The 13,564-nt window shown below is 47.2% G+C and overlaps 1 protein-coding gene across 1 annotated transcript; it reads right to left on the minus strand.

Annotated features, from left to right (window-relative positions):
• Nucleotides 1–953: 953 nt before the first annotated feature.
• On the minus strand, nt 954–13,372 carry mcm7 (minichromosome maintenance complex component 7). Its single transcript, XM_080843952.1, has 15 exons — nt 13,228–13,372; nt 10,475–10,554; nt 10,019–10,183; nt 9,610–9,734; nt 9,187–9,367; nt 8,636–8,773; nt 8,170–8,319; nt 7,800–7,914; nt 7,005–7,136; nt 6,522–6,605; nt 6,096–6,307; nt 5,410–5,675; nt 4,735–4,903; nt 2,340–2,449; nt 954–1,350 (listed from the first exon to the last, which is right to left on the minus strand). The coding sequence occupies exons 1-15, from the start codon at nt 13,256–13,258 to the stop codon at nt 1,125–1,127; spliced, it is 2,184 nt and encodes a 727-aa protein (XP_080700078.1). The 5' UTR covers nt 13,259–13,372; the 3' UTR covers nt 954–1,124.
• Nucleotides 13,373–13,564: the final 192 nt, after the last annotated feature.

Raw genomic sequence — 13,564 nt, forward strand, 5'->3', positions numbered from 1 at the left:
GCCGTTTTCCAGTAAATGTCAAAATATACAGGGGCGATTAAATGTTTCCTTTGGAGAAAACAGATGTTCCCCCTGAGGCATGGGCAAAAATCATGCAAGTTCAGAAATGTAACTTAATAGCATTACGTCGACAGAGCAAGTTTGTCATTTGTAGGGCTATGGGAACAGTTATTTAGACCATTGACGGCTATCTGCCGATAGTGACGGACATAGGCTACAGGGAAAAAGTTGCACAGAAGTCCGTTTACTGTCTGAGGTCCTGACCTGAGGCACGTTGTCATATCCTTCCGCTCTACTCAGACTGGAAACCGTCAAAATGCACCGAAAATCTAACAGATTAAAATCCCACGTAAAAACGTAATGTAGACGACAGACTTGTAGCAGTTGCGTGGGGCTTGTAATTACATGAACTGCAACAAATAAGCCTGGCTATCTGAGTACCAGTTCAGAAAACTAAAGTATGGTGAAGGATTTTAACTGCTGGCCCGCTGGCACGGCCCGTCTAGGTGATTATACTGTATGAAGAGCACACCTTACCATACATGTGGAAAACTGCTTACAAGTACCGGTCTCCGGGCATTTAGTAAGCCTAGGTTATAATTAAACACATTATTCCCAAGGGCCCAAAGGAAAACCATATTAGATGGCAAGGTTGGTGTGGAAATGTTTTGTCTACACATCATTTCATTTGCTTTTGGACTAAGGAGGTTTTTCAACAAAAAGTGACACTTCAGTTGCGTGTACATACACAAAACTTTATTTCATATCATTCATTTTATAAAAGTGAAGCACTTTGCAGACAAGCATAAATTCTTTCAAGTAGAGAAAGATAAATCAAAATCACTCTTTGCAGACAGCCATAAGTTAGAAAACCACAATCCCTTAGGAGTCCAAAGATCCCCCCCACCCCTCGCTTCCCACGTTGGCATCTTGCAGCTACCAAATCCATTAAGCATAATGCAGGGAACAAACGCAAACAGACACAAAATGGCCGCCTTAGTCCACTGTTGATCTCCGTAATGGCGTTTCTGTACACTTCCGGTCCTCATCGCTCCTCCCCCTCCACAGTTTGTCGTGAGTGTGTGTGTGTGTGTTTAATTCATGGAATCAGAGATGGCGGTTCTTCACACAAAGGTGATGCGGGTGCGTGCCTGGTTGACCTGCCACACGTTGAGCTCCTCGTACTCGTCGATTGCCGACTGGAACTGCGCCGGGGTGAAACCACGCGTCACACACCTCTGCTCTGCCTCCGCCAGCTTCACCAATCCGCCCGTGCCGCCGCGGCCGCCCACACCCTCGCCCGCCAGCTCACGCACCAGGGAGAAGATCACGTCAGCTGGCCTCTGTGTCCTGTGCAGACGAGACAAGAGAGAGACAAAAGAGTTATGGATATACCGGGGAATACCAGCAAGGAAATGACACAGTAAACCAGGTAAGAAAACTTCAAACCCAGAAATCAGTCACAAGGGAGACTGGGCTTGACGAGTCACGGTTAAATCACAGGTGAAGGGGAAACCACATTGGCCAAAAGTGGATCGAATTTCATTGCACTGCATTTCCCGTCCCCATTGCCAGTCTTAGGTGCCTATGTTGAAGTGCATTTCCCCAAAGACATAATGCACTGATAAAGCATTCAGTTCACCCGTGGAAAAACAGCTACTCTGGGGGATGTGTGTGTGTGTGTGTGTGTGTGTGTGTGTGTGGAGAGGGGTGAGGGTGCTGAGCAGGCGCCGGGCAGACAGGCCCTGTGTTTTACTGGCTCCATCAGCTACGCCTCCTGTCGTGTGTGCCGAGCAGAGCCGGCCATAAAAGAGCCTGGAATTTTAACACTTCCTCATCGCTCATTACGGGAGCCCCTAGCAGGCACTAGCACACAGGGAGCAGAATAATGGGATGGAGGGCAGGGGAAAAAGAAAGGAAAAAATAACAACTGAGATCATAAACACATCTGTGAGGGGTCTGAGGGCACCAGGACCTGGGGGAAGGGATTTAACAAAGGCAGGATGGTGAGAGGAGAGGCAGGATGGTGAGGAGAGTAAGAGAGGAGAGTAAGAGAGTAGAGGAGAGGAGGAGAGGACTCCTGGGAAAGATGCCCAGAGATGAAACATGCAAACAGCAGTAGAGTAACGGTTCAGTTCACCGTTTCACAGCGATCAGAGAACCGTTATGATCAACACGTACCCAAGTGCCTTGCATTGTCAGACCCTACATGCGTTTTATTTAAAAATCAGCCTCCTCTTAATAAAATCAAAATATATCGAAATAAAAAAAAATGCTTGTGACAACATTGGGAGTGTGACCAGCTGTTTAACTCCAGCTTCAGCGTCAGCATGTCTTACCTGGTGGTGGAGGACTTGTCGGCCTGCAGGGAGTCCTTGGACATCTCCATGAGACGCATGGCCTCGTTCACGTCCTCCTTCTCCACCATGTCCACCAGACGCAGGCGGGCCTGCAGGGCCAGAACACCACACAGGGTCAGACTCTGGACACGGCTCATCTCATACAGACACACACACACACACACACACACACACACACACACACGATATGGAGGTTCGCCAGACATAAGCACAAGGCCTGAAGACGACCCAACTGGACGACTGTGAATTTAGTGTAAACTGACAGACAACACCCACCCCACCCACTACTGAAATATGTGAATACAATTAAACATTTGGATGAGCATACTATGTGTTAGACTTAAATATGTGAATACAATTAAAACATTTGGATGAGCATACTATGTGTTAGACTTAAATATGTGAATACAATTAAAACATTTGGATGAGCATACTATGTGTTAGACTTAAATATGTGAATACAATTAAAACATTTGGATGAGCATACTATGTGTTAGACTTTGTACATAAACTGAGTGCACCATCTCAAGGCAAAGGAGTATTCCCAGGTGCAATAAACAAAAATAATACGTCTGTTTTTCCTGGATTTGATACACATTTCCTCCTTGCATCCCAGAGGGCCACAGCAGCTATTTGCTGACCCTTATTTAAAGCCCTGCCCTGCCTCGTCACGCCCACAATCAATGAGCCATCCACCGCTGAGCTGTGCCGGCACTGTCAGACCGAGACAAGTGCAATGCCCAATCAAATGGCCAGCAATTGCCCAAGTCTCCGCCTCTCAACACCAGCTAGACTCTCCACTGGCTGAAGTGTGACAAAAAAAGCCAGCCGCACACGCAGGCAGATTAAGTCCTCTTAGGCAGCCCCCAGCATCTTCGGACTGTGTCCTTGTGATGAAGAAAGTTGTGTTTTTAAACATTGCAAGGCCTGTGTATTCCTGTTACACACACACACACACACACACACACACACACACACACAACACACACTTCGACCCAATGGTGGGGTGCAGACGGTCATGGGCACGGTCAGTTTTGCATGGGTTTGCACAGCGGCTCCAACGCACTCAGGCTGACTGCCCACCCAGCAAAGCTGACCGGAGCCACGGCATCAGACGGACGGGTGGATGTTAAACAGGCCCACACATGCAGCTGAAGTGCTTACAACCAGGCCATGCTTATCAAATTAAAAGAGATCCTGAATCTTGGGACAGGATGCTGGGGCCTTTCAGTGTGAGTACACACTGCCCCCTTGTGGTCAGTCATAGTGCAGCATCTGGCACCAAGTGTGTAGTGAAGTGCTGCTTCTGCAGTAGGTCTGTAAATACGCTACCTGCACAAACAGCACTTTTAACACACAGGGGCAGGATCTTACCATCTCATACCAGTTCTCTTGTGCAGATAAGCAGACAGCTGATGTATCAGTTCAAGTATCTAAAAATAATAATAATAATGAATAAGATCATATATACGAGTGAACATGTGCAGGGTAAACTGACATACTGAAAAGTTTCATAATCTCCCTTTCATTAATTCAATTCCTTTCGACTGGTTTCCTTCTGAGCCGTGAGCACAGCAACGTGGCTGCGTATGAAAGAAGTGCTCACACTGCGGTAGGCTGGAGATGGCTACTACCTGCACTGTAAGCACTTTACCACACACAGCCTCAAGGCTCCCCCTCTCCCAGGCTCCTCTCTGCCTCCTCCTGCAGGACGAACAAACAGCTGCATGGCCGCCCAGCCTGCCCCACTAGTAGTAGACGCGCCAGGAGGAGTGTGTGAGAAGCCTGTGGAACATGGAGGACCAGACAGGGCGCCACACAGGGTACCCACCAGCAGTGCGCCAGGGTACAGATAGTTTAAGGGTAAAGGCTGATTTATGCTCATTTACGTAAGCGTAAGCGTGAGCGCAAGAGGCCGCGCAAGCCCCTTGCGCGACTTTTCACGTCTTGCGTACGTCGGCCCCTTTTCTAGACTTGCGCCATTTTACGCAAGCCTATTGTTCTGGGTGTGAATTGCTTGGCAACACCCCCAGCGCAACGCGTAAGCACCTAGCAATTCATGCTCCCTTTAGAAGCATGCAAGGGCCTTAAGGAGCCAGAAGTGGTCCTTATTTTTGGGAAACAGAAACATATGATGCAGCCCTTTTGTCTCCACACAGGCTGAGTGCAGCTATATGAGTGCTATACGAGTGCTATACGAGTGCTATCAGACTTTCTTCTGCCTGGATGGAACTCATTGGCACACTGGGATCAAATCTGACAATCATCAGCCCATTCTCTCTTTGAAAAAAAAAATGAAGCCGGTGTGTGTGTGCGGTGTGTGTGTGTGTGTGTGTGTGTGTGTGTTCCAGCAGCTGGGGGGGGGGGGTCTCACCAGAGCGGTGGAGAGGCGCAGGATGGAGAGGAGAGTACGTGCGGAGGTGAAGGTGGTGTCCTTGCTGACACGCGACTCCTTCCTCATCTCCACGTACGCCGCGGTGATGTAGTCGGCCAGGTCCTCGGGCACCATGGGCTGCCGGTTCTTGCACTGAGTCATGTAGCGCCTGAAGAACAAGACACAAGGGATGGAACCGCTGCTTAGCTGCCGAGTACTTGGACCACTGTCACACAGCATCACACCCCCACAAACACACACACACACACACCCCCCCCCCCCCCCACCCCCACCTTGAAAATCAACTCAATGCCCACTGTTCCACAGCTTATACACAGCATCACTTTGAAGATCAACTCAAACTGTGCTAATCGGCACACAGCCGAGGCAGACTAGACATTCTTAATGCAAACTCAAGACATGTACATTGACTAGTAGGAAAAACAACAATAAAACACCCATTATTCAGTTTGTAAAGTATACTTTTATGTTTCTTTTTATTCTATTTTTATTAGACTAGACAGTCTTAAAGCATAAAAAAATTTATATTCCCTTTGCCTTTCTACCTGCTAAGAACCTATGTGCTGCAAATATACTTGCATTAAAAACAAAACCACCCAGAAAGAACCCAACGTGCATCTCCAGCCTCCACAGGCCGCCAGCCAGGGCGCTCACCTCATGAGCTTCATGTCGATGGGGGTGAAGTGCATGGGCGGCTGCTTGCTGTGCTGGTGCACGTAGGTGATGTGCTGGGCCAGCCGCAGGTCGGCCTCCGGGTCGGGTTTGTCCTGGATGAGCCACAGCAGGTCGAAACGCGAGAGCAGCGCCGCCGGCAGCTGGATGTTCTGCTCGATGGTCTTCTTGGGGTTGTAGCGCCCGTACGCGGGGTTGGCCGCGGCCAGGATGGAGCAGCGGGCGTTCAGGGAGGTCATAATGCCAGCCTGGGACACAATGGATGAGGGGTGGATGGTTAGTCTACAGAGCGTTCAGGGAGGTCATAATGCCAACCTGGGGCACGACGGAGGAAAGGGGGATAGTTAGTCTATGGGGCGTTCAGGGAGGTCATAATGCCAGCCTGGGACACAACGAATGAAGGGTGGATGGTTAGTCTATGGGGTGGAAAGCGTCTCTGGGACAGAGGGGGTGACTTGCATTTCCTAATTTTGTTCAAAGACTAATGAAAGACCTTTTAGACAAAAAGCCAAGCAAACTGGCCGATTAAAAGCGTTTTTAAAATTTGCGTTTATGGACTTCAATATGCAAAGGCACTCCAAATTCCAGCTAATACCTGTATAGCTAATGGTACCAACGGGAACTTGAGGGTGAACTGAATCTGAACATCCGTCTCAGAATGTGGTTACCTTGGCAATGGAGATGGTCTGCTGTTCCATGACCTCGTGGATGGCTGTGCGGTCGGCGTCGGCCATCTTGTCAAACTCGTCGATGCAGCACACCCCCTGGTCAGCGAGCACCAGGGCTCCGCCCTCCAGGGTCATCTCCCCGGTGACGTTGTCGCGCATCACAGCAGCCGTGAGACCGACCCCAGAGGAGCCTCGTCCAGTCGTGTACTGACCTGGGAACAGGGGACGGAGGAGAACCATGGTCGCCATGAGCAACAAGCTCCACTTCATTCTTTACTACACTTCTCCAACAGCACTGCCAACTCTTCACAGTAGAATGATTATATTTACCATTTCTAGCATCATTAATATTACTCAGCACACACACACACACACACACACACACAGAAGCCCAACTAACACAGAGGGATGGAGGACAAGGCTTACTGCGAGGAGCGAGGCGATCGATGTAGGACAGCAGCTGAGACTTGGCCACTCCAGGGTCTCCCATGAGGCAGATGTTGATGTTGCCTGAAACAGAAGCAGGGGGAGAATGTAAATGAACAGAAGGTAAAACCACACACACACACACACACACACACACACACAATCCTGAATTTAAAAAAGGCCCTACAATTTCACCACGCAAGTGTGCAGGGGATGCCTGAATAAATAGATAATCTACTGGTTTATTATAAAAAGAAAGATGGCTGTGCATTTCAGATTATATCACATTCTCTGTAGACACTTTCTTGCTCCTGAAAGACATTGTAGACCACCTGAGAGCATCTGGCACTTGCCCCACCCCCACACACACACGCCGTGGGCCCTCATCTCTGATCTTCATGCCACACGGAGCCTACACACACACACACACACACACACACACACACACACACACACACACACACACACACACAGGGGCCTCACCTCTGATCTTCATGCCACGCGGCGCCTGCTCCACCCCGCCCACCAGCAGCAGCAGTAGGGCCTTCTTCACGTCCTCGTGCCCGTAGATCTCTGGAGCGATGGAGCCCGCCAGCTTCTCATAGAAGTCCTCCTCTGAGAACACACATCAGGACCATTTAGACACGATGACGGAGTAGACATCAGAGGTACACCTCACCAATATGTAGATGACGGAAGGAAATAAGATGTGGACACTGCCACCATCTAGATCCCAGACAGCACCAACAGCCTCCAGTGCGACTTTGTGACGTAACTCCCATCTTTATACATAACTCAGTTCTGCTGCATTTAATTGTAAATACTTTGAACTAACATAATTCTTCACAAATAGCTCACTCCCAGAGTTCCTACCCATCGCGAGTGACACCATGTCTAGTTCCTACCCATCGCGAGTGACACCATGTCTAGTTCCTACCCATCGCGAGCGACACCATGTCTAGTTCCTACCCATCGCGAGCGACACCATGTCTAGTTCCTACCCATCGCGAGCGACACCATGTCTAGTTCCTACCCATCGCGAGCGACACCATGTCTAGTTCCTACCCATCGCGAGCGACACCATGTCTAGTTCCTACCCATCGCGAGCGACACCATGTCTAGTTCCTACCCATCGCGAGCGACACCATGTCTAGTTCCTACCCATCGCGAGCGACACCATGTCTAGTGCCGACCCCCCACAGATCAACGGCTTGTGATCGGGCCTCAAGCCACTTGCAGTGCAGTGCACTGTGGGTAGACTGAAGTGCGTTCCCTCACCTGTGATCTGTCGCAGCTCATCCTCGCTCAGCGCCGCTGTCCCCATCTCATCGTCCTCAGTCTTGTTCATGAGCGTGATGCTGTGGGCCTCCAGATACGTCTCCGACAGCAGCCCCTGAGAGAGAGAGAGAGAGAGAGAGAGAGAGAGAGAGAGAGAGAGAGAGAGAGAGAGAGAGAGAGAGAGAGAGAGAGAGAGAGAGAGAGAGAGAGAGAATCCATGAGCGATGGTGAGTGCAGGCTTGTGAACGAATATTAAGCCCACCTACAGTTACGGACTCTTGTCTGCTTAAATATATGTGTTCACTTGACAATGTATCGTTAACGTCCCCGTTGATCAATGTGATTATCTCCTGCTGGTAGTGACGCTCACCTGCACAGCCTGTCTGAAGCCCGTGCGTAGGAGAGGCAGGAAGACTCCGGAGATGGCCACGTGGTCCCCGGGCTGGGTCACTCTGGTGTTCTCCCCCCGGGCGTACACCGACATGCTGCGGGGGATGTTCCCCACCGGCACCTGGTCGCTCTGTGGAGGGGGGGCACAGGAGAAGGTTGAACACCCACGGGCAACCACACACGTAGGATAGGTTGGAAAAGAAGGTAAGCAAGTCATGAGAGACACACACACACACACACACACACACGGTTGGTATTTCAGTAGTATTAGGACACAAGGGCCATATTGAATTAATGAACACATCAATATTGGCTAAATCCTCCCTTGGTGTTGCATTTCTTTTCATGCAAAAGAGAAAACAAACCCCCCTGTGGTCAGGATGGTAAACATCTCTTGATGTATCGGGGCAAACAACTGCATGAGTCACTAGCATAAACAAACATACATGTTCCTGTATGCGCAGTTCCTGGAACTTGACGAACTTTGACCCCCTGGTCTGCAAGTAGAGGCGCCCGCCAGACTTGTTGGTGACGCACTCCTGGCTGGGGCACATGATGAGCGGCATGAAGGTGGGCGACTGGATCTGTTCCAAACACACAGCCGGGGGCAAAGGTCAGTTAGTCAAAGGCAAACAAACACCGCGGCACATCAGAGGATTACCCTAGGGAACATATAGAGGAAAACTGAATGCCAGATACGGACACTACTGCAAAATATCTGGTTGGAAACAACACGGAATTCTTATCAGCATTAATATAGGATTACTTGCTCCCCCAAATACATTTATTATAAAGGGTTTCTTGTTGATTCATATATAAGAAATAAAGTTAAAAAAACAACGAAAGGAGAATAAAAACCCACACACCAAAGACCCATAAATATCCTCTACTCAATCAGTCCACCCTATCAAACCCCAGAATACATTACGAGGGATTGACCCAAATCTATACATGGCGTCGCTGCTTCAAGACAACCGATGAGTCTCTCCTCTCTTACCGGCTGGTAGGTCTCTGCGCCGCACTGGTCACAAGTGTAGGTGGCCACGGCCATCATGGGCTTGACCTCCGTGGCACGGGTGACGATACCCCTCACCATCACCAGCTGGCCGATGCTGTCCGCCTTCACGTCACGCACCACCTTGGGCTTGGATGTGCCAGGGGGCTTGAAGTACACCTCACTACAGAGAGGTCAAACATTAATACTTTAATACAATAGAAATACCCCACTTTATGGTAACACATCACTCAAAACATGTTAATGCTGCCAGATGCAGTCACATACAAAAGGTAATTCTGTTAACAGCGGTCCTTACGCAATCACAAGGAAATAAATTGATTCCTTTTTTGATAAATCATAAATTTGATCAGCATAGGTTAATTCCAGATGATGGCGCTGGAAGTGTTGTGGAAACACACTCACAATCTCCTCATGAGCTCAGCGGGATACTGGTTCCTGGCGTCGCGTGTGTCTGCGGGGTCGCGACCTCTCTGTTCCATCATCAGCCGATGCTCGATGTAGACGTCCAGGGCATCTTTGGCCACCACCTTCACAGGGAATGAAAAGCGCACACACAAAATGAACATCTTCCTTTGATATAGCAGGTGGCACTAGGAACAGGCCATATCAAACAATACAGGAGAAAACCTTAATTTACACACACACACACACACACACACACACACACACACACACACACACACACACACACACACACACACACACACACACACACACACACACACACACACACACACACACACACACGGTTTTAAACAGTGAGAGAATAGTCTGCATATGAAACAGAAAGACCTCTGTGAGTGTACGCTACCTCTCGCTCTCTGTACTCTGGCAGCAGCTCGTGGATGGCGTCGGCGAAGAGACCCATGTAGCGCTTGGCGTTCTCACAGATGCTCTCCACCAGCTCCGGGTCCTCCTCGGCGAGGTCGTCCAGGTCCACCACCAGGGACACCTGCTCTCGGTGAGCGAGAGCCACCTGAGCCAGGCCACAATAAAACACATTAGCCAAAGCCTAGATCTAGACAAGGAAGGATCTTCAAAAACACAACGCAAAACTTATATTTCCTCTGTGCATTCTGAGGTTGATTGCCGCATTGTTGACAAATGCAAAGTTTACAAAATCAGGGTTATCCAATTCCAAAAAAAAAGACTGGACATAATGACAATACAAGCCTGCTTGGTCACAATACCGATTGTAGCACTGCAACTCAATAACACACAATCACTAGAATACGAAACATACTGCTGACTTCACAAGCGTCCTTACCAACTGGGCTCCATATTTGAAAACCTTCTTTCCGTTGTCATCCTCACTGTAGAATTCCTGAAGGAATTGTTTGGCCTTTTCTATAAAAACACAAATAAAAAGGTAAATGAAAATGTGGACAAATCATAAGTTAGAATTATATTACACAACAAAGATACATCACATCCCAGTATTACCTAGACTACCTATTCAAACATAAAATAATTTCACAATTGGATTAAACCGCAGGTTCGGCAAAAATATGAAGGTGGATTTGTGTTGCTATGGCACTAACATGTGCCAGTCTGTTCACAGTCTCCTTCCTTGTCAGTAAGGAGTAGGCTTTAAAAAAAAAAAAAAAAAAAAAAAAAAACTCACTCCCCAAGGGTGTGCCTTCATTATGTTAAATAAAAGCGAACTGCGCTGGAGTGCTGTCCACTCACAAACACTAGTCATGTGACCTAACCCCTCCTCCCAGAGGAAGTAACAACACAGTGTCATCACCTCAAAGACTGATTTACGCCCTCCGAAAACAAACAAGAGGGTTTTTTTCTTGTCTGCTTTCAGGGAAATAAAAGAACACCCTATTCCAGTGCTTTAAGCAAATAATTGTCCCTCAAAAAACGTCAGAACGTTAACAGAAATGCAATGCAATACAATTAACACAAACACAAAATGGCCTTTGAACAAAATAAACTTTCTAAAATTTGACTAGACCCTTTTCTATTGAAATACTGTAAAACAGATTAGGTCTCATTTTTTAAAAGTGTTCCGATCAGAGGCGAGCTTGAATTGCTAGTGTTTGGATACAGATGCAACGCCATCACCGACCCCATGCTCCATCTGCCCATTACGCCAAATAAGACATTGTCCCTCTCCGACCTCTTTGTTGAGTAACATCGCGCCCGCTAATCCCGATGACTCAGTGTTGTTCATTACAAAGCCATACCTTGAAGTATCAACGTCTTCATTCGTCGCGTAAAACCCTGGCCGACAATTACCCTTCATCAACAAATTGTGTAGAAACAATGCCAAATAGATTCGAAACTAAAAAAAAATGGAAAAAAAAAAAAATCACCCACACGACTTGGCGAACAACCCGATTTCAAAACAACCCTCGTTTGAGCTTTGCACACATACCGTCAAATGCGTCTGGAAACGTCCCATCGCGCACGGAACTTGTTCCTCTTTACTATTCAGGTGTTCTTTCGCAGTTTGAGAGGCGATTTATAAAAGGTATCAGCGACACAAGTTTGCGCTCGCTGCTGTTTTTGTAAACAAAGAAGCACATGGCTTTCGAGCCTGGCCACAGCTGTACACACTTCCGCTATCCATGCGCATGTAAAATAGTCCCATGTTATTGTTGTAGCTCCTCCTGCGACGAATGAAATACTACCACTTAACCACTTATATTCACTAATCACTTATATACACGGGTGATTCCATGTAAAATTCGATGCAGATATTTATTCTACACCTGTTCCGAGAACATCACAACATATATAGAAAAGCGGATGTGAGCAAGGCGTCTCAATGCAGCAGTTGCAGACGCACTGGGCAAACCACTCCGGACGGAAAGCGTCATTACCCACCCCATCTGCCTTGACGGACCAACCTATCCCTACTTATTGCAATAGGCAAGAGCTGGCAATGTAGCTGTGAATCAGCTTGAATCAACACACTATTCATACACAAACTAAAAGGGTCACAAGTGTGATGTTGGAAACCAACGGGTCAGCGTGAACACATAAAACGAATGTGGACCAAGTGGTACATGCAAACCAATTTGCTTAAGTTTCTATCTAAATTATTAAACACATGTATGATGAGTTTAAATGTATCTGCAAGTTCCTGACTGGACATCCTTTAACATGGGCAATAACCGTTGGTTAATTAACTTTAATGAAATAACATTTGTGAGGAGCAAAGTAACGCCTTGTTAATCCACACCTTGTAAATAACATTTGCTTTCAGGTCTAGCTAACTTTCATGGGATGAACACGTAATGATCATGGTCAAATCGTTAGGATCGTCCTATGACGTTGCAATACAAATAACTTTTGGTAACAGTTCCCCAATCGGCAATGTTAGGTTAAACTGTGCGGTTATGGCAATTACATGCTTTTTTAACATTCACTATGTTAATGAATGACTTCAATGTGACCCCAGAACTAAACAGCAGCTAAATAGCAGGCACCAATATAGTTAGATATTGAACGTATGGGTAATGATGTGGAACGGTATGACTGCTACTGAAAAGACCATGTGGTCTTCGCGCGGAATTCTTTGTCTGAAATTTCCATCCGGGTATTTCGCACCGTAAGGGTAGAGAAACTTGTCGATACTCTTTCTAGGCGGTTAGCTAACCCGGCAACGCTGCAAGTCTACTGGACACCAAATAAGTTGTTAAATGCTAGGCGATAACAAAGAAATGTATGAAATTACCGAAGTCTATTACAGTCAATTCATACATGAAGTTAGAAAAGACATTTTGGTCGATGCAGAATTTACTTAACTAGCATAAGTCAATTGTTAGCCAGGAGCTAATGTAATACTTCAGCTTTAAGTCCCACCAAGTTATGCATGTATTTACCTATCGAGCTTGACGAGTTAACACACCAGTAATGATAAACTTATAGCAGACTGTTTGAGTTAGGGTAAATTTATTAAGAAATCATAACAAGCCAACATCGCTAACATTGGCAGAGTAACTGACTAGAAAGTTAACGTCAACTTCACCTTCAAATCAACTAGGGAATAGAAAATATACAAACCCTTCTCAGCCATGTAGTCTTTGGGAGCCATGATTACAGATGAAAAGTGATCACCTCACACGGATAATGCCTTGTAAGGTAAAGTGTTGTAGCACCTGGATTAAGATAAAAGTTTTATAACAATTTGATAATTCTAGTGATCGGTTCACCGCAACTCCGCTCGAAAGAAAGCATGGACACTGCAAAAACTGGCGCGAGTCTGGCTATCCCTTCAGCCAATCATAGTGAGAGATTCAGCTACTGTAGGCGAGGTCTCTGTATGGCGCGAAAACGTCCGAAGTCACATGATCCCATCAACCAATAATACAAGACTATCAGTAACAGCGCCAAAAGTCTC

Source organism: Sprattus sprattus, assembly GCF_963457725.1.
Source record: "Sprattus sprattus genome assembly, chromosome: 8".
NCBI classification, from domain to species: domain Eukaryota; kingdom Metazoa; phylum Chordata; class Actinopteri; order Clupeiformes; family Clupeidae; genus Sprattus; species Sprattus sprattus.